The sequence below is a fragment of the Palaemon carinicauda genome, chromosome 6 (genome assembly GCF_036898095.1).
Source record: "Palaemon carinicauda isolate YSFRI2023 chromosome 6, ASM3689809v2, whole genome shotgun sequence".
In the NCBI taxonomy this organism is placed as follows: domain Eukaryota; kingdom Metazoa; phylum Arthropoda; class Malacostraca; order Decapoda; family Palaemonidae; genus Palaemon; species Palaemon carinicauda.
Window position 1 is genome coordinate 28605768 of NC_090730.1, and position 26387 is coordinate 28632154.

The following is a 26387-nucleotide window of genomic DNA, read 5'->3' on the forward strand; positions in this document are numbered from 1 at the left end:
TCCAAGAATCTTGGCAAGGATGAACCTGCCACCCTCACCTCGAGCCTCAAACAAATATCTATTCCGCAAGATGTTGTAATTGGGGCATTCGGTCAACAAATGCCTTACTGTTAGAGGTACTAAACAGTTGTCACAATACGGTTGGTGTTGGTCCTTCAGCAGAAACTCATGTGTCAACCGAGTGTGACCAATACGGAGACGACAAAGAGACGTCTCCCATTTTCGGGGCATCATATTATACCTCCAAGGAGATATGTCATTTGTTACTTCCCTCATTTTATTGCCATCTTGACTATCCCATTGCTGTTGCCATTTATTGCAAACCAATTTCTTGATGTCAGGTAAGAAATCATTACAGGGAATGGGATACCTTCTTGGCAGCAACTCGGATGCAGCCTCCTTAGCCAGTGAATCTGCCTTCCCATTCCCGGACACACCTACATGTGCTGGAACCCAACAAAATTGAACTGTTATACCTCTCCGTCCAATAATGAAAAGCCATTCTAAAATCTTTAAAACTAGAGGGTTATTAGAATTAAAAACTTCCATAGCTTGAAGGGCACTCCTTGCATCACTAAAAATTGTAAAATTACCCTCCTTCTCCAACGCTATTTTCTCAATAGCGGTTAATATGCCATACAGTTCGGCAGTAAATATGGAAGCGGTCAGAGGAAGTGCACCTCTACAATTAAAACCATTACTATGTACTCCAAATCCAACGCCAGCATCAGATTTGGAGCCATCAGTATAGATAAAAGTTGATCCTCTATGTTCTTTAACATGTTCATTCTATGTCTGACATATTCTTCTTATCTCCAATAAAATATTTACAAAAAGATATCTCTGGTAACTTCCATGGAGGCGTTGATGATACCTTGAATGGAAGTACCTTATTTCTAATTATATCCAGACTATTTAATAATCGTTTCACCCGAAAGCCATAAGGTTGAGGAGATTTTGGGTGCAACTCAAAGTATGATGCGTGTCTTACAAGGCTTGCAGTCTGAAAGGCTAGAGAGTTAGGGAGTCTTTGCAATCTAAACCAATACCGAAGAATGGAAGACATTCGGTAAAGGTCTAGAGGTAACTCTCCAGCATCAACAAGGAGACTTGGGATAGGCGAGGTTTTAAAAGCTCCAGTAGACAATCTAATACCTGCATGATGTATCGAATCTAATATTTTTAACCGGCTTGGGGTGGCTGAAGAATATACCTCACAACCATAACTGTCTCCAAAGGCTCTTCTTGGAGAGATTCGCGGACATTGTCCGAGTGGCTAGCTGGCTCCGTCCTAAGTCTTGTCGAGGATTTTGGTACAGTCTTCGAGTCCTTCGACTCCTTCCTGGGAGGTGGGGTTTCCCTCATTGGTGCGATGGGGGAACGTCTCAACTCACGTGACTCCCCTGAGGACGGGAAGTCCTCATCCGACAGGGAGGGAGAAACAGTCTGGGGGGTGAAGGCACCTGCCTCGAAGGCTTGCGAGGAGTCAACTTAGTTCTCAGAGAAGTCACCACGTCCGGAACTCCTCTTTTTCTCTTCAGAGGGGTAGAAACAGCCAAGGATCTGTGACCTAACTCAGATAGAACAGGCTTGAAAACCTGGGTAACTGCTCTGATTAGCGCACCGAACCATAGTTGTCGACTGACAGACACGCTGTCAGACACTCCCTCTGGAGGGACAGGCATCGGCGGAAACTTGGGAGGAGTTTCCATAGGGGGGTTCGCCTGAAAAGAAGAAAAAGGGATCCAGGACCTTTCTGGATGTTTCCTTTCCGCCGCAATGCGCGCTGTTATGCGCTTGCGGGGAGAGGAACGAGTGCTGGCGCGGAGGAGATCGCTGACGCGCAGGAGAGCACTGGCGCGCTGGAACATTGGAGAGCGCTGACGAGTTGGAGAGCGCTGACGCGTAGGGGAGTGCTGGCGCGCAGGAGGTTGATGGTGCGCAGGAGGCAGGAAGTTGATGGTGCACAGGAGGTTGATGGCGCGCAGGAGGTTGATGGCGCGCAGGTGAGCGCTGGCGCGCTACCTCAGGCAAAGCCTAGCGCGCAGGAGAACGTTGGTGTGCATGCTCATCATTAGCATGGCGCGTAAGGGAGGCATGCGCCCGATGGCGTATACGCCCTTGATGCCCCGTAATAGGGTTCGATGCCTGACGAGCATGCAAGTCAGGTTTCGTAGACGCGTAGCGCGCATCAGCTCTCAGAAACGGCGACGGCAGGTCAGCCGGTCTGTCGGGTGGAAGGTCGACGTGTCCTTTTGAAAGGACGACCTTCCACCGAAGGGGATTGCGAACGATCCGCTGAGAGGTCCAGGACCATAGCAGGAACAGTCGGTGAACGCTGACGAGGCTCCTCTGCGGCGGACTGAGACGGAGATGGTGAACCAAAGAGGCGCCTCCTCACCGCAGGTGAAGGAAGGCCTCTCTGGCGAAGAGGAAGGCGAGCCTTGCGACGGATACGCCCTCTGGGGGCCGTTGGATCAGCAAGCTGACCTTCTGCAGTCCTCCGAAATGGAGTCTCTGTAAGTGAACTCCCCCAAGGAGAAGCAACACCAGCAGGAGAGACTGTTGGACTTAGTTCCTCCCTCGTTGGTTGAGCAGGAACGAGAGAAACTAAGCCTTCAGCTATTGCGGGATTTGAAAAGGCAGAGGTATTAGGAGATACCTCATTGGATACCTCTGACACCACAACGTTGACAATCAACAGAGAATCAACCTCTGCCAAAGTCGGCGATTGCTTGACAGCGGCACCCAATCGGATGTAGTCAAGTAACGCTTCCTTGATGGGCGAACCCTCAAGCCCCAAGGAAGACCAAAGCTGCAATAGATGGGTTAATGACACATCCTCCCCCGGGGGGAGAGGTGGAGCTGCCTCGCTAGGGGAGGCAACGCCACCTATCGAATCCCGAGCTTGGAAAACAGTACCATGGTCTACGCTACCACTCGACAGTCTCTCGAAAGAGACCAATCAAGTGGGAGATTCGGAGGAGGCTTGGGTAACGGAAGAAGAGTCCTTGGGTTTCTTTCTTTCCAAAGAAACCTTCAAAGGAGAAAGATCCCAACTGGATTTCTTCTTACGTCGCCGAGAAAACCTCTCCCACTGGGAGGTAGACCACTCCGTACACTCACCACACTTGTTATTACTGTCACACCATTGGCCTCTACAGTAAGGGCAAAGGGTGTGAGGATCTGTCTCGACCGCCGACATGAATGTTCCGCAGGGGTGGTCGGGTAATCCAGGACAGGTGCGCATAATTGCAGAGGCCAACTTCACACACAAAGCTGTCAAAGAGAAAGCAAAAAAGCATTAATGGCTGCCAAAGAGCGGCGAGGATCAAAGAGGACACGTCCATCTACCATCCGAGCCGAGAGCAAAGTGAGCTCCAGCACAGGTGTGTGTGAGGGGGAGGGGTAGCAAGCTACCCTCCCCTACCCCCACTAACTAGCAGTGTGGGTAGTAAACCTTCGTTAAATTTTAATGGCTTGTCATTTCAGCTACGCCGAAAGTAATACCCCTATTAAATAGCGTGGTTTGTATGTCAGTTACGGAACAAACCCCTTATTCGCAGTTCCGCGATGAGTACGCTAGTAGCCGATGTTTTCAAACCACCCGCGCTAAACAAAGGTAACACACACACACTCACTCACTCACTTTCAACTTTATGCGATTAAACGCAACAGTACAAGTAAATAAAATACTGTATGAGAGAATTATTTCAGATAATACTATTGAAATTTATAGGCTAAAATAATGCCGATATAATGCAACAAACCAATTTAATCTATTTCAATTGATAAAAAAATTGCCACCCACAACACTTAATTAAAGACTAAAAATATTCAAAGACAAATCACAAAAGGCACCTCACCTTGTTTTCAAAATTATGGTGATATTTACAAGGGCGTTCTGCTTGGTGTTCCTTAGACCCTTCATCATGGAATGCATGATTCATGAAAAGACAGCACCTAGCTTGACATGCTGTACATATGCTTGTGCAAGTAAAGTATTCATCAGGGAAAGCTGGCTCACTACTGTGGATTTGTCCACTAAACTTCTTGTTTATTGCCTGAAAATTATATAACGTTATAAAACAAAAAATCAAATCAAACCACTAACTATAAGACAGAGACCATTACAAAGTTGCTCAAAAGGATTACTCCTTGTGTAATATTCTAAATAACATAAAATATGCAACCTGAAGATGAAATACAAATGCAAGTTGGATCTGTGTACATAAAATAGATGTGTACATATTGTGGCAGCAATCACCCATGTAGAAATTCTAAACAAGCAGGCTCTTATGATGAACAGTATATTCTAAAGCAATTAAAGACACGTAAATCTTTTACTGAATCCACATCAACTCATAATTGTAATCTATAATTGGGAAAGATATGTCGATGATTACTGACAAAGGTTTCTTTCTTCGGCCAAATAAGCTTCTAGTTGGAGAGCTATTGGTTTATACTGTCAACTGACTTTGAAAGCAAGACAGTGCAGAAACTGCTTTTAACTTGAGTTCTTAAATCTAAAATATCTTTAATATTAAACTGATTATAGATTCATTTAATGTAAAACAATGGGACAAGTAAAGAATGCATTAAAATCCTGAAAAGAGGCAAAGCAGCAGGAGAAGATGGCCTTAAAATTGACTTAATGATAGATGGAGGAGATTTTGCAGTAGAAGACTCACTAAATTTTGCACAATGTCTACAAAAATGTTCAATACCTACAGCATAGAAAAATTTTATCGCTATACTAATTTACGAAAATGGAGACATAAAAGACATGAAAAAATATTGCCCAATATTTACAAAGGTCATATTAGGTTGAATTGAAAGACAGCTAGACTTTTAATAAACCACCAGAGCAGGCAGGATTTAGAAGCAGCAATTCAACAATTGACCAAATCCATGTAGATAACGAGCTAATGGAAAAATCAAGAGTATGACAAACCACTATGTATGGTACTTATAGGCTATGAGAAAGCTTTTAATTCTGTCAAAACTTCTGCAGTAATGAAAGCCCTCCTAATACAAGGAATAGATTAATGTTATCTTAGAACACTTGAAGATATCTATACACAAAGTACAGCTATCCTAAAACTACATAAAGATAGTGAGAAAATCAAAATTGAGAAAGGAGTTGGACAGGGAGACCCCATCTCTCCTAAATTATTCACAGCATGCCTAAAATCACAAATTTTTAAATAATTTGTATTTTTCCTAACATACTTACCAAAAACTACTTTCTTAGGAGGTACCTGGAATCTCCTCTCAACCGACCAGAGTTTTGTGTAGTTTACCCTACTTCCGTTTTCTGTGAGGACCACCTCAGGCGGAAGGATACGTGCCCTGAGGCTAGTCCCGAGCCAGGTCGCGTGTTAGCTTGGGTCTTGACCCTCAGTAAGTTCTTGTATGTTAAAAATACCTAAGGGTCAGAAGGCACTCGGGGAAGGAAGGGAGGGCCATTACCCGAAAGTAGTTCTCGGTAAGTATGTTAGGAAAAATACAAATTACTTAAAAATTTGTGATTTGTTCCAACACAGAGACTTACCTCAAACTACTTTCTTAGGAGACTTACACTTTAGGAGGTGAGAGTGTCTTCCTGACCTCTAGACCCAATTAAGCCGGGCGACAAGGAACCTAGATAGGAAACTAGGTTCTAATTTATCCGGAAAACGAAACGTAGGGAAAAACTACACAAATAGCTCATGTTAGTGTCTAAGTACTCACCCTTAAAAATTCCATGATGCAGAGTCCTGTGACGATGTTGTGAAGTCATGTCTTGTGCAGGTTCTACCTGGGTCTATCTCCAGGGGTCGGGAAAGGAAAAGGACAAAGGTGAAAGGAAAACGAACCTTTGTCTCTTGGTTTTGCTACCCACGATTGTACCCGAGGCTTCACTGTTAAATCGCTTGGAGCGCGGAGATGACTGTCCCAATAGAGAACCCGTCTAGAGACTTCCTCAAGCAACCTTGGGGTAATGAGTTGTGAAGGTCGACTGGTTCGACCAGGTGCCTGCTCTAAGGATCTGGGCCACCGCCATGTTCTTCTCAAAAGCCAGAGAGGTACTTAGACCCTTAATGTCATGGGGCCTGGGATTACTTGTCAGGGGAAGACCCGCCTTGCTATAGGCCCTGACAATCACCTGTCTTAGCCAATAGGAGATGGTATTCTTAGATACCTGCTTTTTCACTGTACACGTGGAGACGAAGAGGTTTTTGATACCAGGGCGGAGATTAGCCGTCCGCTCAAGGTATTTCCTCACGGCTCTGATGGGGCACAACTTCAAATCCTCCGGATTCCCTGATCAAGGAATCGCTGGCATTGAGAAGCCTTCAAACTTAGGATCCCAGACAGCTGGATTCTGTGTTTTAGCCACAAAAGAAGGGACGAACTTGAAGGATATCTCATGCCATCCCTTCGTATGAGACACTTCATAGGACAACCCATGAATTTCTCCCACCCTCTTAGCTGAAGCCAAGGCCAACAAGAAGACCGTCTTGAGAGTGAGATCCCTGTCCACTATGTCCTTCAAGGGTTCGAACGGTGGTTCACTTAGCATCTTCAGGACTCTTGACACATCCCACTGCGGCACCCTGGAGGTTTGCGGAGGGCATGCTTGTTCAAAGCTCCTGATAAGCATAGAGATATGCCTAGAGGAGCCTAGATCAATGCCCTTCAAGAGGAAAACTTGGCCTAAGGCTGCACGGACTCCCTTGATGGCTGGTACTGACATGCCCACCACGTCTCTGAGGTGTACGAGGAAATCCGCAATATCCGGAACCGAAGCTTTTAGAGGCTTGATGTTTCTTGAGGAACACCATTTCGTGAAAGTGGTCCATTTTGCCTGGTAGACCGCTGCCGAAGACCGCCTCAGATAACGCGACATCCTCTCAGCCGTTCCTGCTGAATATCCTTCCTTCCTCAGGAGACGCTCGATAATCTCCCAGCATAAAGGCGAAGAGATCGAGGATTGTCGTGGAACCTTTGGAAGTGTGGCTGCTGCAGAAGGTCTGGTCTGTCGGACAGAGGCCACGGAGGAAGACACGCTAAGTCTCTTAGATCCGCGGACCACTCTCTCTCCGGCCACCAGGGCGCTACCAAAGTCATCCTTAGGTTGTGAGCTGTCCTTACTCTGTTGAGCACTTGCCTGATCAATGCGAAGGGAGGAAAAGCGTACACGTCGAGATTGTCCCATTTGTGCTGAAAGGCGTCCTCCAATGCCGCCTTTGGGTCTGGGACAGGCGAACAGAATACGGGAGTTGTGCATTCAGTCTGGTTGCAAAGAGATCCATCACCGGCGAGCCCCATTTTTGAATGATGAGCCTGGCTACTTCTGGGTGAAGAGACCACTCGGTACCCACTACCTGGCCCATCCTACTGAGCCCGTTGGCTAGGAATTCCTTTTCCCTGGAATGAACCTTGCTGAAATCACGATTTGTTCTGACTCGGCCCAATCCAGGATATCCAACGTAAGATCGCACAACTCCTTCAACTTGAATCCTCCCTGTTTCTTTATGTATGCTACTACAGTGGCGTTGTCGCACATCAACGCCACTGTGTTTCCCCTTAGAAGATCTACGAACTGTAGGTACGCTTTTCGGACTGCCTTCATCTCTAGGACGTTGATGTGCTGTGCTTTTTCTTCTTCCGTCCAAGAACCTCTTGCTGACTTGCCGAGAAGGTGTGCTCCCCACCCCTTCTTGGAGGCGTCCGTGAAGAGAAGCATCTCGGGGGGCTCGGCTGTGAAGGGCATCCCCTTGAGGGTATTCGCTCGATTCTGCCACCACTCCAGGGATTGTTTTGTCTCTGAAAGAACGGGAATTAACTTGTAGGGGGAGTCTAACTGGTTCCAGAGCCCCTTCAGGTTCCATTGTATGCTCCTGAGTTTGAGCCTCCCTTGGGGGACCAGTTTCTCTAATGATACTAGATGACCTATCAACCTCTGCCAGTCCTTGGCTCTCCTGGGCTGCCCTGAAAGGAAGGGCCGGAGGACCTGGTCCAGGTTGTTCAACCTCTCCCCCGACGGAAAGGCACTCACTAGGCGGGAGTCCAGCACTATCCCCAAGTAAGTCATCCTGGTGGAGGGAGACAGATGCAACTTCTCCAGGTTGATAGTGATACCCAGAACTTTGCAGAATTGTATTAGTTTCACGCCTTGATCCTTCAAAACTACCTCTGAGGAAGAAAGAAGCAACCAGTCGTCCAGGTAGCGAATGAGGCGAATACCCCGTTCGTGAGCCTACACGGAGACTGTCGTGAAGATCCTCGTGAATACTTGGGGAGCTGTTGACAAACCGAAGCAGAGGGTCTTGAACTGCAAGATCTGGGTACCCCACTTCACCCGAAGAAACTTAATGCTTGAGGGGTGGATAGGGATCTGAAAATACGCGTCCTTGAGGTCTATGGACATCAGGAAGTCCCCTTCCCTCAGGGACTGCAGGACCGACTTCGGTGTGTCCATCTTGAAGTCGGTCTTGCACACAAACTTATTGAGGGCTGACAGATCTATTACGGGTCTCCAACCTCCCATCGCTTTCTCCACCAGAAAGAGTCGGCTGTAGAACCCTGGGCTCGGTTGTAGAACCGTTTCCATTGTCCCTTTTGCCAACATTGTGGATACTTCTTCCTGTAAGGCTACCCTCTTCAAAGGGTCCTTGGGTGCTAGCCACTCCGCCTGACTGGCTGGAATCAGAGGAGGCGGTTCTGCCAGGAATGGTAGTCTGCAACCCTCCTTCAACACCGTTACTGTCCAGGGTTCCGCACCGTGGTCTATCCATGCTTGTCAAAAATGTCTGAGGCATCCCCCAACCTGAGGCTTGGGCAGGAGTAGGGGGCCTCTCACCCTATCTCCTACTGGAGGATCGACCTGAACGCCCTCTCCTGCAAGCTGAGTAGGACGTTCTAAACGAGGCCGGTGCTGTTGGAGCTCCTCTACGGGGGGGGGCTGCGGTGGTTGAGCCCAAGAGGTAGATGGGGCATCTCTCCTTGTCTGGCAAGGAGAGGCTCGAGAAGTAGAGGGTCCATCCGACGTAGGTCTTCTGTAAGCGGGTCTCCTCATGGCTTGAGGTCTGGGAACGCTCACTTCCTTCCTCCTCATGAGCTTCTTATTATCATTATTATTATTATTAAATGCTAAGCTACAACCCTAGTTGGAAAAGCAGGATGCTATAAGCCCAGGCCCCAACAGGGAAAATAGCCCAGTGAGGAAAGGAAATAAGGAAATAGCTTGCTCAGAACCGTATCCCTTCTCCTAAGGACCTAGTTGGCCGATAAAGCAAGAGACTGGAACGTCAAGAACTTCAGTGTCCTGCCTCCGGAGATGATTAGTTCTTTCAGGAGAGTTTGGTTCGATGGATCTGACAAGTCGTAGGTGGCCTGGATACCCACTAGAGTTGAGGCCCACCAGTCCAACCAGGAGGCGACGTTGACCAGGTCTTTAGACGTCTCCTCCATCATCGTCGCCTCTGACTGAGAGAAACAAATCGGGGCTGACGAGGCTCTGTCCTCCGGGGCACCCTGTCCTAACACTTCAAGGGGAGGCCTCCATCCAGCAGGCTCCCGGTCGCTGTCCTTTCGGCACATAATATTTACTCTGAGACCTTAGACCCTGGAGTAATTTGGAGGCACTCTGGGATTTGGGGGCTTCAGCATTGCCCGCCACAACCTTGTCTACATGAGCACGACCCAGAACCACGTCCCTGGCCACAGGTAGCGCTAAGGAGGGTTTCTGCTGTCCGGGGGCCTCCATTAGTCGATTGAGGCTGGATCGCCAGGCATCCTCGTCGGCGGGAACAAGCTCCTCGATCCTGTGATGCCTCCGTAAGAGGCCTATAACTCTTCGATAAGCCGAATCTTCGGCTGGAGAACCCTCCGTGTCGCCGACCGCGCCCTCTGTCTGGAGCTGAGGCGCTGTCCCGATGGGCACCTCCGTCTGGCGCTGAGGCGCTGACCCGACGGGGACCTCCGTCTGGCGCTGAGGAGCTAGGCCGCGGTCCTGGGACGGGCACCGCTGTGTCGGCGAGGGCTACCGTCCTTAGATTGTCCTTCGACAATGAGGGTGAGGCTTCCGTGGGCTTGCCCGACGGAGGAAGCTGTCCCTGTTTATCCAAAGGGCAAGACAATTTTGCTGACTCGACGAGGCTGCCCATCCAAAAAAGCGCCTCCCTCCGCTGGGCGGGTTGAGTCGGCTGTTTTGCGGCCTTACGCCTGTCCGAAGAGGTCCTTGCGTTCTCGTCCTTCCGAGGGTCAAACCTGTGGCTGGAAGAGGGCCTCCTTGGAGAACCGTCTCTGGAACGCCAACTCGCAGAGCTCGGGATCGCAGCGAAGTCCGCGAGCTTCCTGCGGGGGACGAGGACCCATTCTTCTTTGGGAGACCTACTCCTCTTGTATTTCTTCCTCGGAGACCTGGAACGCCTTCTCTCATGCCTCGACCTAGAACGCGACCTCGAACGGGAACGTCTGCTTCTGGATCTATCCCTCCTCCGCGCTTCTCCCTCCGAAGAGAACGATGAACATGCCGCTGAAGACTCTGACGACTCTTCATAACACGACCGAGGGGCAGGCGCATGGGAAATAGACGGCTTCGTGATTTGCTGGGTTCGGGAGGTCGAAGGTTGCAGAAACATGTCAGGAACCGCCGAAAGAGGAGCTGGGGGAGAGTTCAGTCGCTCTACGTTGGGTAACCAGGAACCAAGGCCTTCTTCCATCCTCAACGGGGACCTACCTGGAGTCCTCGGGGGTCCCCATCCAAAGGGATCCGCTACTGGAGAGTCTACCTTATCTTGGGTGCCATCAGCTGCGGCGGTACCTAAAATGTAGGCCCATGACGCAGGTGGAGAAACAGGAACATTTTTACGCTGGAAAAACCCAATACACAGCCGAGATCTCCCTAGCCGATCGATGGCCAATCAGAGCGGCGGAGGAAAAATGGCTACGAAAAGGCAGGTAAGAGAGCGTACTAGATTAAAAACCTCGCTAGTTGTTCTCGGTTTCGACTAGGGGAAGGAGTCAGTAGGTATCCCGGGAGAGGGATGGGAAGGGGGGGGGGAACTGAGGAATGAGAGGACTCAACCCGTAAGGCAAAACAGCTGACTCCAAAGTCTCTGAGAGAGAGAGGTATCCCTGGAGTGGGGATGAGGGTATGGGGGGCCATACACCGATAGGGGGAGAGGGAGGAGACAGCGAGAACTAGCGAATAAGGGAGCTCGAGGCGATCACGTGGGACTGAGGGAGGACAGGAGTACCAACCTGACCGATGGAACCACGAAAATAACAAACGGAATGATCATAAACGGATAATAAAAAGTGTAATAATATAAAATGATGTGACACATTGAACTAGGTTATAAGGCATGCGTAAGCTGAAATAAAATAGTAAGAGAGGGACGCAGGGAAAGGCAGGGAGAATAACGAGCCGAGCCCTCCAGCGCGGGTAGGAGCCGAGCTGGACAGAGGGGCCAACATAACTCTACATCGGGTAGATGCCGATCGGTAGGATAACAAAACTAAAATAAAACTAAAAACTGCCCCACGAGAGTCCCACTTGAACTAAAGCAAAAAACAACTAGGTGGTAAAGTGAAAAACACTGGGTGAAAAACGCAATAACATGGTAGCAAAACCATCTAGGAACGCGCCCGAAGGCGAGCAAGCAAGCCAACCTAAAGTTTTAAAACTATGATACGTAGAATAATATCATAACATAATAACAGGGTGTAATCGGTGATAATACCCAGTAAAAAAAGGTTCGAAACGAAAAACGATCAGTATAGAAGACTAATTGTAAGACTTTAAGAACGAGCGGAGGTGGTAGCAAGCCAGCATGGCGGCCGCGAAGCGGGGCCAACGAATGGTGAAACAACAAAAACTGTAATAGAATTAAAAATAAGGGCAATGCTACCTCCAAAAGCTTAAAACTCATAGATCTGGTACTAAACTTAGATGGGGAGACATTGGAATCCGACATCGTGCACAAAAGCGTAGAAAATATCACCGAAAACACAACAGCTAAAGCAAGATGCTATGAAAAAGGAGTGACGTCACTGGCGTGGGTTGAGTTGGTGGTAGTAGCGTTCGGTAGTGGGTGTTGAACGGCACCTCGCTGTACGGGGATATTGAAGAGGAGATATCTAAATGGTGCGAGACCTCTGGTTGTGATTTATCACTCCTCAGTATTACTATACCGACACCTTTATAGGTGAGCGAGCTCGGTTCAACCTGGCATTCCTATGCAACTTTTTTTCTCTGGTAATTTCATAGTAGTTTTTACCTTAGAAATGATGTAAAAGGAGCATTTCACTGGGCGGCACAGGTCTCTTGCCCAGAAATAGATTTTTCCTTCGTCAAAATCCCTTTTTTACCCCACATGGGGTCATCTGACGAGACGTGCCCCCCAAGCACAAGGGCAGTCTCTCCAAGACCCCCACTAAAAACACCTTCAGGCCGCCCACTTGCCTGCAAAGAGTCAGCAACCCCAACATCTCGAAGACTAGACTCCTGGGGAAGAGCCATTGGCTTCTTCCCCGCAACGGACTTACCTCGTCCCCTACTCTGGGTAGGGGAAGATGGGAGAGAAACACCGTCAGACTTCCCTCCTGGCAACGTCAAGGCCGAAGAGGTGCTTGCCTTCCTGGGAGATCGCTTAGCGGACTTCTTCTTCGTACTAAAACGAACCAACTGGATTTCACTCCACGACACACTCCGGACACGTGTCCGACAAAGAGCACACTCTACCCCTACACGAAGAGCAAAGGGAATGCGGGTCAACCTCCAGCTTGGACGAAAACGCTCCACACGACTTCCCGGCTCTAGGCCCAGGACAATGGCGGGCATGCTCCATGATGCACAACAACACCATAAGACACAGGAACGCAGGGAAAGGATAAGGAATACACTTGGGAAAGCACAAGGGAATCAAGCAAACACGCAAGAACACAAGGGAAAGTACAGGGATACCACGTGGGACACGCGAGTCGGGGACACAAAGGGTCGCACTGAGAAAGGAGAGCGTCGGGATGATATCACGACGCGACCAGAGAACTTACTGAGGGTCGAGATCCGAGCTAACACGCGACCTGGCTCGGGACTAGCCTCAGGGCACGTATCCTTCCGCCTGAGGTGGTCCTCACAGAAAACGGAAGTAGTTTAAACTACACAAAACTCTGGTTGGTTGAGAGGAGATTCCAGGTACCTCCTAAGAAAGTAGTTCAAGGTAAGTCTCCATGTTTAGTTTGGAAGATGTAGGCATTAATATTAATGGTGAATGCCATAACAACTTAAGATTTACAAATGACATAGTTCTGTTTAGTGAATCATGGGAGGAATTGCAAAAGATGATAGAAGATTTGAATAGAGAAAGCAGAAATGTAGAACTGAAAATGAATGAGTAAAACTAAAATAATGTTCAATGAAAATGCACACACAACAAAAAATTGTTATGGACGAACCTTTAAAGATTGTTAATGAATATACATACTTAGGACAGACAATGTTTCCCCAGGAAATGACACCGAAATTAAAAGATGGATAAGCATGGGATGGAGAGCTTTTGGTAAACAAAATTAGATTATGAAAAGTAAAATGTCACTTTCTCTAAAAAGAAAATTATTTAATCAGATGGTTCAACCAGTATTAACTTATGCATAGGAAATTTGGAGCCTTACTAAAGCCTTACAACATTAAGCAATTTATAACTCAAAGAGCTAAGAATATTGATGGGAATAACGCTAGGAGACGGAAAAAGAATGTGAATACGAGAGCAAACCAAAGTAGAGGATATTCTAACATCTAAGAAAAGGAAATGGAAATGGGCAGGACATACAGTATAATGAGAATGACAGATGGACATAAGACTAACAGGAATGGGTTCCTAAAGATTGCTAACAAAGCAGAGGAAGGAAGAGAAGACAATGGATTGACAAGCTAAGAAAATGTGTGGGTATAAACTGGCATTGAAAGATCGTAACCAGATGGGAGTGGAAGGACATGTCTGTGACCTTTGCCCTGCAATGGACTAGTTATAGAAGATGATGAGCATGATGATTATGAAGATTAGGGTTCTAGAACCTCTTTTTGATGATACACTTTAGTTACTTTTTACAGTAATGGGTATTTACATCTAATAGGAATCAAAGTTGCATGGGCCAATTCTTACACTTCAAAGCATCTTTAGTTAGCTTTTATATTCTATAATTTATAAAAAATAGGGGAGAAATAAGAGCCCAGAAAGATCAAACTGATTAGATGAAAAGTAAAATGCAAATATTAAAACTACAAACAGGAAATGTATGAATTATTTGAAAACAAAATGTTCAGTTAAATATATGTAACTATTAGTTTGAACAAAGTTCAAGGCTCAAGAGCACTGAAATCTCCAACTACTGTGTAGTGAATCATTCAATGGACAGTTTTTTAAGAGATTATACTATTTTTACCATATTGTATGTCAAATCATTAACAAAAAGATCACATGACTTTTTCCTTCTAATCTATAAAAATTAACCAAAATATCAGTATACAGTGCTATAAGCCAAAATAAACTCACCTCCAACATGTCAAGAATGATCTTAGGCTGCCTTGGTGATCGAACACCATTGTTTCGCAGTTCCTCGAAAATAGCATCCTTTAGCCTCTTGAAGTTTGTCTCGCCACCACTGCAGTTTTCACCAATATAATGCAAGCTATTAAACGCATCAATCTTCAAGTTTAACTTCACAAAGTTTTCCTTCAGTTGTTCCTCAGGAGTTTGACCTTTATCTGCAAGCAATAACTAAGGCATTACTCAAGAAGACAAAATTCACCCATGACTAAATAAATTCTTTCAGTAATCTAAAGACAACAGTGAATAAATTCATAAATTTGATGGCTCAACTGTCTTTGATCTTATGTTTCACTATAACTAGAGAAACTGTAATAAGCATGTGTGCACCACAAGTAGGATGTAATGAAGTTCCGAATAGATTCAAGATAGATGGATGAAATCGTGACATTAACAAAAATTGGTTGACAAAACATCACAGGTAATCTAAAAATGGTACATTGGATGTAATCATGAAAATATCAACAGGATTCACTCGTTATGGGAGAAGTGAATGAAGAACTAATACCACAGTAGATTTTGGAGTGGCTTTTGATATGGTTACTAATAACAGAGTAGCGGAGGAAGACAGACCATAATATACTTTCTGTTATGTAGAAAAAGTCATTTAACTGAAGTGTAATATTCTCAGATAATACAAGGGAAATAAGTTATTAAGCAACATAAATTAATGGTGACAGACTTTTTGATGAGATGAGCTGGAGAAAAAATCAACAGAGCCAAAGAAAGCCCTAGCAAAAAGAAATCCCAAAAATTTATCACTAAGCCTATTTGCAGTATCTTATAATACAGTACCACAAATCTTTTTGATAATTAGTATTTTTTTCTAACTGTACAAAACATCATCCTTCAATAGGAGTATGATTTCAGGAAAGCTGGAATGACTGATTAAATTTTTAATGTGATAAATGTATTTACCTGCAGGGTGGCCGGTAGGCCCAGACCACACAACAGGTGGAGCAACCCTCACTTTGAACTTTTAACCTAAGATTTGCGGGGTGGTTGAGGCAGGTAGTATACATAAAAGTACTCGGGTTTGCACACTGTACATACATACATATACCAAAGGCACTTCCCCCGATTTTGGGGGGTAGCCGACAACAACAAGAAACAAAACAAAAAGGGGACCTCTACTCTCTACGTTCCTCCAGCCTAACCAGGGACTCAGCCGAGTTCAGCTGGTACTGCTAGGGTGCCACAGCCCAACCTCCCACATTTCCACCACAGATGAAGCTTCATACTGCTGAGTCCCCTACTGCTGCTACCTCCGCGGTCATCTAAGGCACCGGAGGAAGCAGCAGGGCCTACTGGAACTGCGTCACAATCGCTCGCCATTCATTCCTATTTCTAGCACGCTCTCTTGCCTCTCTCACATCTATCCTCCTATCACCCAAAGCTTTCTTCACACCATCCATCCACCCAAACCTTGGCCTTCCTCTTGTACTTCTCTCATCAACTCTTGCATTCATCACCTTCTTTAGCAGACAGCCATTTTCCATTCTCTCAACATGGCCAAACCACCTCAACACATTCATATCCACTCTAGCCGCTAACTCATTTCTTACACCCGTTCTCACCCTCACCACTTCGTTCCTAACCCTATCTACTCGAGATACACCAGCCATACTTCTCAGACACTTCATCTCAAACACACTCAATTTCTGTCTCTCCATCACTTTCATTCCCCACAACTCCGATCCATACATCACAGTTGGTACAATCACTTTCTCATATAGAACTCTCTTTACATTCATGCCCAACCCTCTATTTTTTACTACTCCCTTAACTGCCCCCAACACTTTGCAACCTTCATTCACTCTCTGACGTACATCTGCTTCCACTCCACCATTTGCTGCAACAACAGACCCCAAGTACTTAAACTGTTCCACCTCCTCAAGTAACACTCCATTCAACATGACATTCAACCTTGCACCACCTTCCCTTCTCGTACATCTCATAACCTTACTCTTACCCACATTAACTCTCAACTTCCTTCTCTCACACACCCTTCCAAATTCTGTCACTAGTCGGTCAAGCTTCTCTTCTGTGTCTGCTACCAGTACAGTATCATCCGCAAACAACAACTGATTTACCTCCCATTCATGATCATTCTCACCTACCAGTTTTAATCCTCGTCCAAGCACTCGAGCATTCACCTCTCTCACCACTCCATCAACATACAAGTTAAACAACCACGGCGACATCACACATCCCTGTCTCAGCCCCACTCTCACCGGAAACCAATCACTCACTTCATTTCCTATTCTAACACATGCTTTACTACCTTTGTAGAAACTTTTCACTGCTTGCAACAACCTTCCACCAACTCCATATAACCTCATCACATTCCACATTGCTTCCCTATCAACTCTATCATATGCTTTTTCCAGATCCATAAACGCAACATACACCTCCTTACCTTTTGCTAAATATTTCTCGCATATCTGCCTAACTGTAAAAATCTGATTCATACAACCCCTACCTCTTCTAAAACCACCCTGTACTTCCAAGATTGCATTCTCTGTTTTATCCTTAATCCTATTAATCAGTACTCTACCATACACTTTTCCAACTACACTCAACAAACTAATACCTCTTGAATTACAACAGTCATGCACATCTCCCTTACCCTTATATAGTGGTACAATACATGCACAGACCCAATCTACTGGTACCATTGACAACACAAAACACACATTAAACAATCTCACCAACCATTCAAGTACAGTCACACCCCCTTCCTTCAACATCTCAGCTTTCACACCATCCATACCAGATGCTTTTCCTACTCTCGTTTCATCTAGTGCTCTCCTCACTTCCTCTATTGTAATCTCTCTCTCATTCTCATCTCCCATAACTGGCACCTCAACACCTGGAACAGCAATTATATCTGCCTCCCTATCATCCTCAACATTCAGCAAACTTTCAAAATATTCCGCCCACCTTTTCCTTGCCTCCTCTCCTTTTAACAACCTTCCATTTCCATCTTTCACTGTCTCTTCAATTCTTGCGCCGGCCTTCCTTACTCTCTTCACTTCTTTCCAAAACTTCTTCTTATTCTCTTCATATGACTGACCCAGTCCCTGACCCCACCTCAGGTCAGCTGCCCTCTTTGCCTCACGTACCTTGCGCTTTACTTCCACCTTTTGCTCTCTATATTTTTCATACTTCTCTATACTATTACTCTGCAGCCATTCTTCAAAAGCCCTCTTTTTCTCTTCCACTTTTACCTTCACTCCTTCATTCCACCATTCACTGCCCTTCCTCATGCTGCCTCCAACAACCTTCTTGCCACATACATCACTTGCAATCCCAACAAAATTTTCTTTTGCTAACTTCCACTCCTCCTCTAAATTACCAGTTTCTCTTACTCTCACCTCGTCATATGCCATTTTCAACCTTTCCTGATATTTACTTTTTACCCCCGGTTTTATTAGCTCTTCAACCCTCACTAGCTCCCTTTTACATCCACCTACTCTATTCCCCCACTCTTTTGCTACAACTAATTTTCCTTCCACCAAAAAATGATCAGACATACCGTTAGCCATACCCCTAAACACGTGCACGTCTTTCAATCTTCCAAACATTCTTTTAGTTATCAACACATGATCCATTAATGCCCTTTCTACTACTCTTCCATTTGCCACTCTTACCCATGTATACTTATTTTTATCTTTCTTTTTAAAAAAAGCTAGCACTTATTACCATCTCTTGTTCAACACACATATCTACCAGTCTCTCACCACTCTCATTTTCACCTGGTACGCCATACTTCCCAATGACACCTTCTACCTCTCCAGCACCCACTCTAGCATTTAAGTCACCCATAACAACTACATAATTCCTTCTACCCAGTCCTTCTACACACCTAGTTAATTCATTCCAGAACTCATTCCGCTCTTCTTCACTTTTCTCACTACCTGGCCCATACGCACTGACAAACGCCCAACATTCCCTACCCAACCTAACCCTTACCCACATTAACCTAGATGATATCTCCTTCCATTCCACTACTTTACCTGTCATCCATTCACTCAGCAATAAAGCCACACCCTCTCTCGCTCTTCCCCTTTCAATCCCAGACACTCTACCAGACATTTCACCAAACATCACTTCACCCTTTCCTTTCATCTTTGTCTCACACAAGGCCAATACATCCATCCTTCTACTTCTAAACATACTTCCAATCTCACATCTTTTACTCTCTATCGTACTACATCCACGCACATTCAAACACCCCAAAACTAGAGTGCGGGGAGCAGTTACTCTCCCCCCAGCTCCATCTCTTTGTTGCTGTCTCACAGGATTTTCTATACAGGAGAGGGGGTTCCCAGCCCCCTCGTCCCGTCCCTTTTAGTCGCCTCTTACGACACGCAGGGATAACGTTGGCGCTATTCTAATTGTTTTATGCCCCCGCGGCCACAGGGGGCTTTTATGCCCCCGCGGCCACAGGGGGCATAAAAGTACTCGGGTTTGCACACTGTAGTTAGGAAAAATAAAAATTAATTAAAAAAGTTGTGATTTCTTCCAACATGAATACAAACCATTGTTCTTTAATAGAATAATCAGTCTTTGTAGGTAGTAGGTTGGCGAGGGCACCAGCCGCCCGTTGAAATACTACCACTAGAGGGGTATTGGATCCTTTGACTGGCCAGACAGTAATGCATTGGATCCTCTCTCTGGTTACGGCTTATTTTTTCTTTGCCTACACTTACACAGAATAGTCTGGCCTATTCTTTACATATTCTCGTCTTTCCTCATACACCTGACAACAATGAGATACTAAACATTTCTTCACCCAAGGGGTTAATTACTGTACTGCAATTTGTTCAGTGTACTTTCCTCTTGGTAAGGGTAGAAGAGAGACTTTAGCTACGGTAAGCAGCTCTTATAGGAGAAGGACACTCCAAAATTAAACCATTGTTCTCTAGTCTTGGGTAGTGCCATAGCCTCTGTACCATGGTCATCCACTATCTTGGGTTTGAGTTCTCTTGCTTGAGGGTACACTCGGGCACACTATTCTATCTTATTATTATTTTTTTTTCTTCTTGTTTTTTTAAATGGTGCGTTGGTCAGGCTTAATAGAAGGGCCATGGATGCCTGGTGGTTTATCAAGAGGTTGTCTTTTCCTTTTTCTGATTCTTTTACTTCTCAAAACCATCCTTACTGTCCTCTCTTCAGTTAAAGTGGCTATCCTGGAGGGTATTTAGCCTTGCATGGTGTATCGGCTCCTCCATGTTGACCAGTTTTTCCGACTTTTTACCATAGTCTATGGGTATCATCAATCACTTTATTTATAATTCTGTACATATTGTTTTTGTTATAATTCTTGTCAATCTAGTTTTTAAGTATGATGTCTCTTTTTTTATTTCTATTAATTCTTAAGCTGTCTGGAGACATTGAGCGAAATCCGGGACCAGTACGTCCTAGATTTCGTCAATGTCGTCTTCTGTATTGCAATATCCGTGGTCTTCATGCAAATATCCAAGACCTTACAGTTGCGTCCAGACAGTATGATATTCTTTTGTGCTCAGAAACTTTGGTTTCTAATATGAGGCACTCATCTGAGCTCCTTATAACTGGTTTTAAGAAGGCAATAATGGTGTAACGTGATACCATCCCTAGGGCCAGGGGAATGGCGGTGTATATTAGGGCCGAGTACCCTGCTTCTCATTAGTCCTGCTATCAATGTGGATGTTATGAGATTCAGTTAATAAAAGTTTGTGGCAGGCATAACAAATTTTATTTGTGTTCGATCTACCAGAATCCAGACATGCAGTGGAACCTCTACATACGATTGTCCTAACATACGAATTTTCCAACATACGAAGTAAAATTCGACCAAATTTCTGTCTCAACATACGAAGTGTTGCTCCAACATACGAAGTAAACAATACGCTTACCCGTGGAATTTTCTCGAAAGGGTCCGTGTCGTTTGTTGTTGATGCCTCTAAACGGCAGCACATCGGAGGGACGCCAATCGAGCGTCACATTGATCAGTCCTCTCATCGCGTGCGCATCGTGTGGTTGTCCTCTATTTGCTCAGTTTTAACAGTTTTTTATCTTGCCTTTTCACGTGTTGTTTTCTGTGTTCCGTAATCATGGGTCCTAAAAAGCTTAGTTTCGGTTCAGGAAGTAGTAGCAGTGGTGAGAAAAAGAGGAAGTCTATGCTTTCATTAGAATTAAAGCAGGAAATAGAAAAGCGTGACCGAGGTGTACGTGTTAGTGATCTGGCTGAACAATATGGCCGGAATATGTCTACGATCTCGACGATCATAAAACAGAAGTCAGCCATTAAAGCAGTGAAACCTTCGAAGGGGATCATGATTATTTCTAAACGTTGTAGTCCTACTCTGGAAGAGATGGAACGCCTTTTGTTGATCTGGAAAAAGGACAAGGAGATTGTTGGCGATATGATCACAGAAACGATCATTTGTGAGAAGGCCAGCGCTATCTGCAGTGACTTGAAGGCAGCGCGCTCTCGGGGTGACGCGGGGGAGAGTTCAGCCGATCCTACGACGGAGGAATTAAAGGCGTCTCAAGGTTGGTTCGAGAAATTTAGGAAACGGACCGGGATTCATTCAGTTGTTCGTCATGGAGAAGCTTCGAGTTAGGACACCAAGGCTGCTAAAGACTTTGTTAAAAAGTTCGAAAGCATCGTGGAGGAGGAAGGTTACGTAGAGCAGCAGGTGTTCAACTGCGATGAAACCGGTCTGTTTTGGAAAAAGATGCCTAGTCAAACGTACATTACCGCCGAAGAGAAGAAAATGTCTGGACATAAGCCAATGAAGGATCGGTTGACTCTTGCGCTTTGTGCCAACGCCAGCGGGGACTGCAAAATTGAGCCTTTGTTAGTTTACCATTCCGAAAACCCTAGGGCATTTAAAGCACATAGAATTAATAAAGACCTGCTACATGTTCTATGGCATTCTAATTCTAAGGCTTGGGTTACTAGGCATATCTTTGTGGAATAGGTAAACGTAGTTTTCGGCCCTGCTGTCAAGAAGTATCTTCAGGAGAGGAATTTGCCTTTGAAGTGCTTGCTTTGTTTGGACAATGCACCCGCTCACCCTCCTTGACTCGAAGATGATATCATCGACGAATACAAATTCATCAAGGTGTTGTATCTTCCACCGAATACCACCCTTATCCTCCAGCCCATGGACCAGCAAGTCAACTCTAATTTTAAGAAGCTGTACACCAAGCACTTATTTAAGCAGTGCTTTAATGTCACGCAAAGCACCAACTTAACTTTGCGTGAATTTTGGAGGAGCCACTTCAATATCGTGCACTGCTTAAAGATCATTGATCAGGCTTGGGAGGGAGTAACTCGTCGGACCCTGAATTCCGCTTGGAAGAAGCTTTGGCCTGATGCTGTTGCTCCCAGAGATTTCGAAGGTTTTGGCCCCGAGAATAAACCTGTGCTTGCCGCCGAGGAAGACGTCAAAGAGATTGTATCCCTTGGCAAGTCCATGGGTCTGGAGGTGGATGAAGATGACATCACCGAACCCGTCGATGAGCATCACAAAGAGCTCACCACCGAGGAACTCAAGGAGCTGCAAGCCATGCAGCATGATGAGTTCCAAGCGCAGTTGAGTGAGTCGGAGGAGATCGAGGAGGTAGGGGAAATCTTAGTTACGGCGGAAATAAAACAGATGTTGGCATATCATCAACACGTTGTTGATTTCATCGACAAGCATCACCCACAGAAACTTCAGGTTTGCCGTGTTGTTGCGCAGTTCGATGATGTTTGCTTAACGCATTTTAGAAAAATCCTCAAAGGCTGTAGTAAGCAACTTTCACTCGATAGTTTCTTTAAAAAATCTTTAAAACGGTCTAGTGATCGTGATGAAAAGAAAATTAAGTGAAGCAATGAAAAGGAAGACCGAATCGAGTGAAAGTGATGAAAATTAAAAATAAGAAAAGAAAAAATGTAAAAAAAAATATAAAATTATAAAAATGAAAAAAAATAAGATAAGTTAAGTTAGAAGTTCACGTAGTAGTGTAAGTTAGTGTAAGTTATCGTACACGTTATCGTACAAAATCACCGTCCCTACCTCCTCGCTGATCTTCCATCTCCTCCTGCGTAGAAGTCCCTACACCTGCGCTGGCCTGTCGCTAAGGTAAAGTGTTACATTACAACCTGTTTTTTATTTATTATTTCATTATTATTCTTCTTTTTTTTGGTTTGTAATATGTATTTATGATACAGTTATTGTATTAATGTCATGTGTAATTACGTGTAGCCATTTATTAAGGAATTATTATGGGTTTTTAGGCTGAGGAACAAATTAAATCAATTACCATGTATTCTTATGGGAATATTTGCTCCAACATACGATCGTTTTAACATACAAAGCAGTTTCTGGAACGAATTAAGATCGTATGTAGAGGTATCACTGGATGATTCTATCTTTGATTGTCTTCTTACCATTATTGCTAAGATACAAGAAGATGATAGAAAGGCTTCTTTTGTCTTTGTAGGTGATTTTAATGCTCACCATAGGGAGTAGTTAAGTTCTATCTCTCCTACTGATCACCATGGCTTAAGAGCTTTAGACTTTGCCTCTAAATCAGGTTGTGAGCAAATCATAAATGAAGCTACTCACAGGTCTGGTAATTGCTTGGACCTCGTATACACTGACTCCCCTAGCGTTATAACTAGTAAGGTTGGTTCTCCAGTCGGGACATCTGATCATGCCTTGATTTCATTAGTAGTTAAGACTGAGCAGCCTGTCCCTGATATATCATACTCTTGTAATATTTATATGAAATCCCAAGCAGACTGGAATGGGATTTTGCATGATCTTTTGTGGTTGAATTGGTCACAATTATATAGTAGTGTAGATCCAGTTGTCCCTTTGAATGAGAATCTAGTCAACATAATTGATAGGCGTATCCCTTCTCGTGTGCTAAGGTACCGAGTGAAGGACAAACCATATTCAATTACGATTGTAGACGTGCTTATTTGGAGAAGCAGGAGGCCTATCATGTTTGGAAGGGTAACAGATCAGATTTGACCTGGAACAACTATACTCAGCTTCGAGCTTTTGCTCAGAGAGTTTATGCCTCAACTGAAAAGGAATACAATTTAACCATAAAAGAAACCCTTTCTGGTACAACTCAGGAACATAAATGTTGGTCTACCCTTAAATCTGCACTCTTTGGTGTAGATGCAACAGTTCCTCCTTTACTTGAACCAGATGGCTCAGTCACTCACTGTCCAAAGGAAAAGGCAACCCTTTTGGCTGATGTTTTTTACAGTAAACAGAGTAATGAAAAACTTGAACTTCCTCATTCCTGTTTTTCTGAGGCTAAACTAACTAGTTTAGCTTTTCGATCTTGTGAGATTAAAGCTCTGTTGATGGACCTTGATGCTTATGGAGGTGTAGACCCAAATTGTATTTTTCTTTTGTTTTTTTATAGAGGGCAGATTTCTTAGCTCCAAAGTTATCTGTTATTTTACGCAAGTTAGCAAGAAGAGGAGCTTTTAGCACTTGTTGGAGAATTGGTAATGTTACTCCTCTATGTAAATGTGTTTGTGGTAGCTCAAGTCCCACTGATTACCGCCCGATTTCCATAACTCCCATATTATATAAAGTTTTTGAACGTCTTCTGGCAAAACGTCTTAATAGGTTTGCTGAAGGTAATCATCTACTCCCTAGTTTGCAATTTGGTTTTCGTAAAGGCCTTGGAGCATGTGATGCCCTTCTAACAATCTCCAATGCTGTACAGGAATCCCTTGATTGTGGTCGGGAAGTTCATATGATTGGCCTTGATTTTAGTGCTGCCTTTGACCGTGTTAATCATGAGGCCCTTGTTTTCAAACTCAAACAGTTGGGAGTGGGTGGGACGTTTCTTAGCATTATTATTGATTTTTTAAGTAATAGATCTCAAAGAGTTGTTGTTGATGGGCACCATAGTGAATATAGGAATGTGATATCCGGTGTTCCACAGGGTAGTGTTCTTGGCCCATTACTTTTCATGCTATATACACGACATGTGGTTTGGCTTAGAAAAAAAAGCTTGTTGCATATGCAGATGATGCTACTCTCTTTGCATCAATTCCATCCCCTGAATGTAGATCTGGGGTTAGTGAATTCCTTAATAGAGATTTAGCTAAAATTAGTGCATGGTGCAAATTATGGGGTATGAAGTTGAATCCTAACAAAACTCAAAGTATGATTGTAAGTAGGTCAAGGATGGTGGCTCCTCAACATCTGGATCTCAGAATTGATACTGTTTCTTTAAATTTGTATGACTCTTTTAAAATTTTAGGTGTGATTCTCGCTGTGTTTTCTTCAATTGCACAAAAAATTGGCTTATTGAGAAAGTCTTACAAGATTTTCGGTGATCAATCTATTCTGAAGAAGCATTTTAATTCTTTCATTCGATCCTGTTTTGAGTATTGTTCTCCTGTCTGGTCTTCAGCTGCTGATTCTCATCTTAATTTGTTTGACAGAAACTTACGGTCTATTAAATTCCTTAATCCTGATCTAGATATTAATCTTTGGCACCGTCGTTCAATTAGTTCATTATGCATGTTGCATAAGATTTTTCATAACTCTGATCATCCTTTACATTCGGATCTTCCAGGACAATTCTATCCTGTTTGTAATACTAGGCAGGCAGTTAATTCTAATAGCCAGGCCTTCTCCATCATGAGGCTCAATACTATATAGTATTCTAGGAGTTTTATTCCAGCTGTTACCAAGTTGTGGAATGATCTTCCTAATCGGGTAGTTGAATCAGTAGAACTTCAAAAGTTCAAAGTTGGAGCAAATGTTTTTATGTTGACCAGGGTGACCCGAGTCTTTTTATAGTTTATATATGACATATCTGTTTTTGACGTTAATAGTTTATATAGGACATATCTGTTTTGACGCTGTTACTGTTTTTAGAATGATATATTGTTAATTTATTCTCATCATTTATTTATTTCCTTATTTCCTTTCCTCACTGGGCTATTTTTCCCTGTTGGAGCCCTTGGGCTTATAGCATCTTGCTTTTCCAACTAGGGTTGTAGCTTGGCTAGTAAAAATAATAATAACAATAATAATAATAATAAGAGGGCAGAACTCCCTATAACCAATTGGTCGGTTAAATAACCCACAAGACGTCAATGTACTTTGGTCTTGTGGAGGAGCGTGTCACGACTCCTATCAACCTTCCAACAACCTAAGCATGAAGAAGTTGCAGGTGTTAGGCTAGGTCCCTTGAGAATATGGTGTCCAAATGTTTGAGCATTTATGAAAAATTGGTTTTAACATTCCGTCCATTCCCTCCTCATAAAAGAGGATGGGGGAGATACATCAACACAAAAAAATAGGAAAAGACAAGTTCCTCGGTCCAGCTCATAACGGCATGACTGCTGCACTCCAAGAGAGGGGAGTAAGAAAGGAAAAATGGCCAGAAATTGTTACTTTTCACTCTAGACTTACATCATGACTGTTATCTTAGATGAAATGCTTCTTGTCTTATGAGGGAGCTGGGCTTTCTACGTAACCTTTTGAGCAACTACCACAAGTCCAAGGGTAAAAGTATCCAGGAACTTATGGGTATACTTCTGAGGGTAGTGAGCATTGAAGGTTGCCTGACACTTCCAAACTCCTGGCTTCACCACTTGCACCACAGACAGATTCTTCCAAAAAGGCCAAGATTGGTACTGATGCCTCTGACTTAGTGAGCCCAAATTCTATATAGTCTATCTGCAGGTTCTCTGGAAGAGGAGTATGCTTGTCTGACGGTCTTCACAGATATCTCTTTCTTCACCGTACAGGTATTGAG

General features: G+C 44.4%; 1 protein-coding gene across 2 annotated transcripts in view; it reads right to left on the minus strand.

Moving 5' to 3' along the window:
* LOC137642536 (zinc finger FYVE domain-containing protein 1-like) overlaps positions 1 to 26387 on the minus strand; it is a 164360-nt gene that overhangs the window by 51521 nt on the left and 86452 nt on the right. For both annotated transcript variants that reach the window (XM_068375172.1, XM_068375171.1), the window contains exons 9-10: positions 14547 to 14758; positions 3867 to 4064 (exon numbers count right to left, since the gene is read on the minus strand). In XM_068375172.1, the coding sequence (XP_068231273.1) occupies positions 3867 to 4064; positions 14547 to 14758 (410 nt within the window). The remainder of the gene's footprint in view (positions 1 to 3866; positions 4065 to 14546; positions 14759 to 26387) is intronic.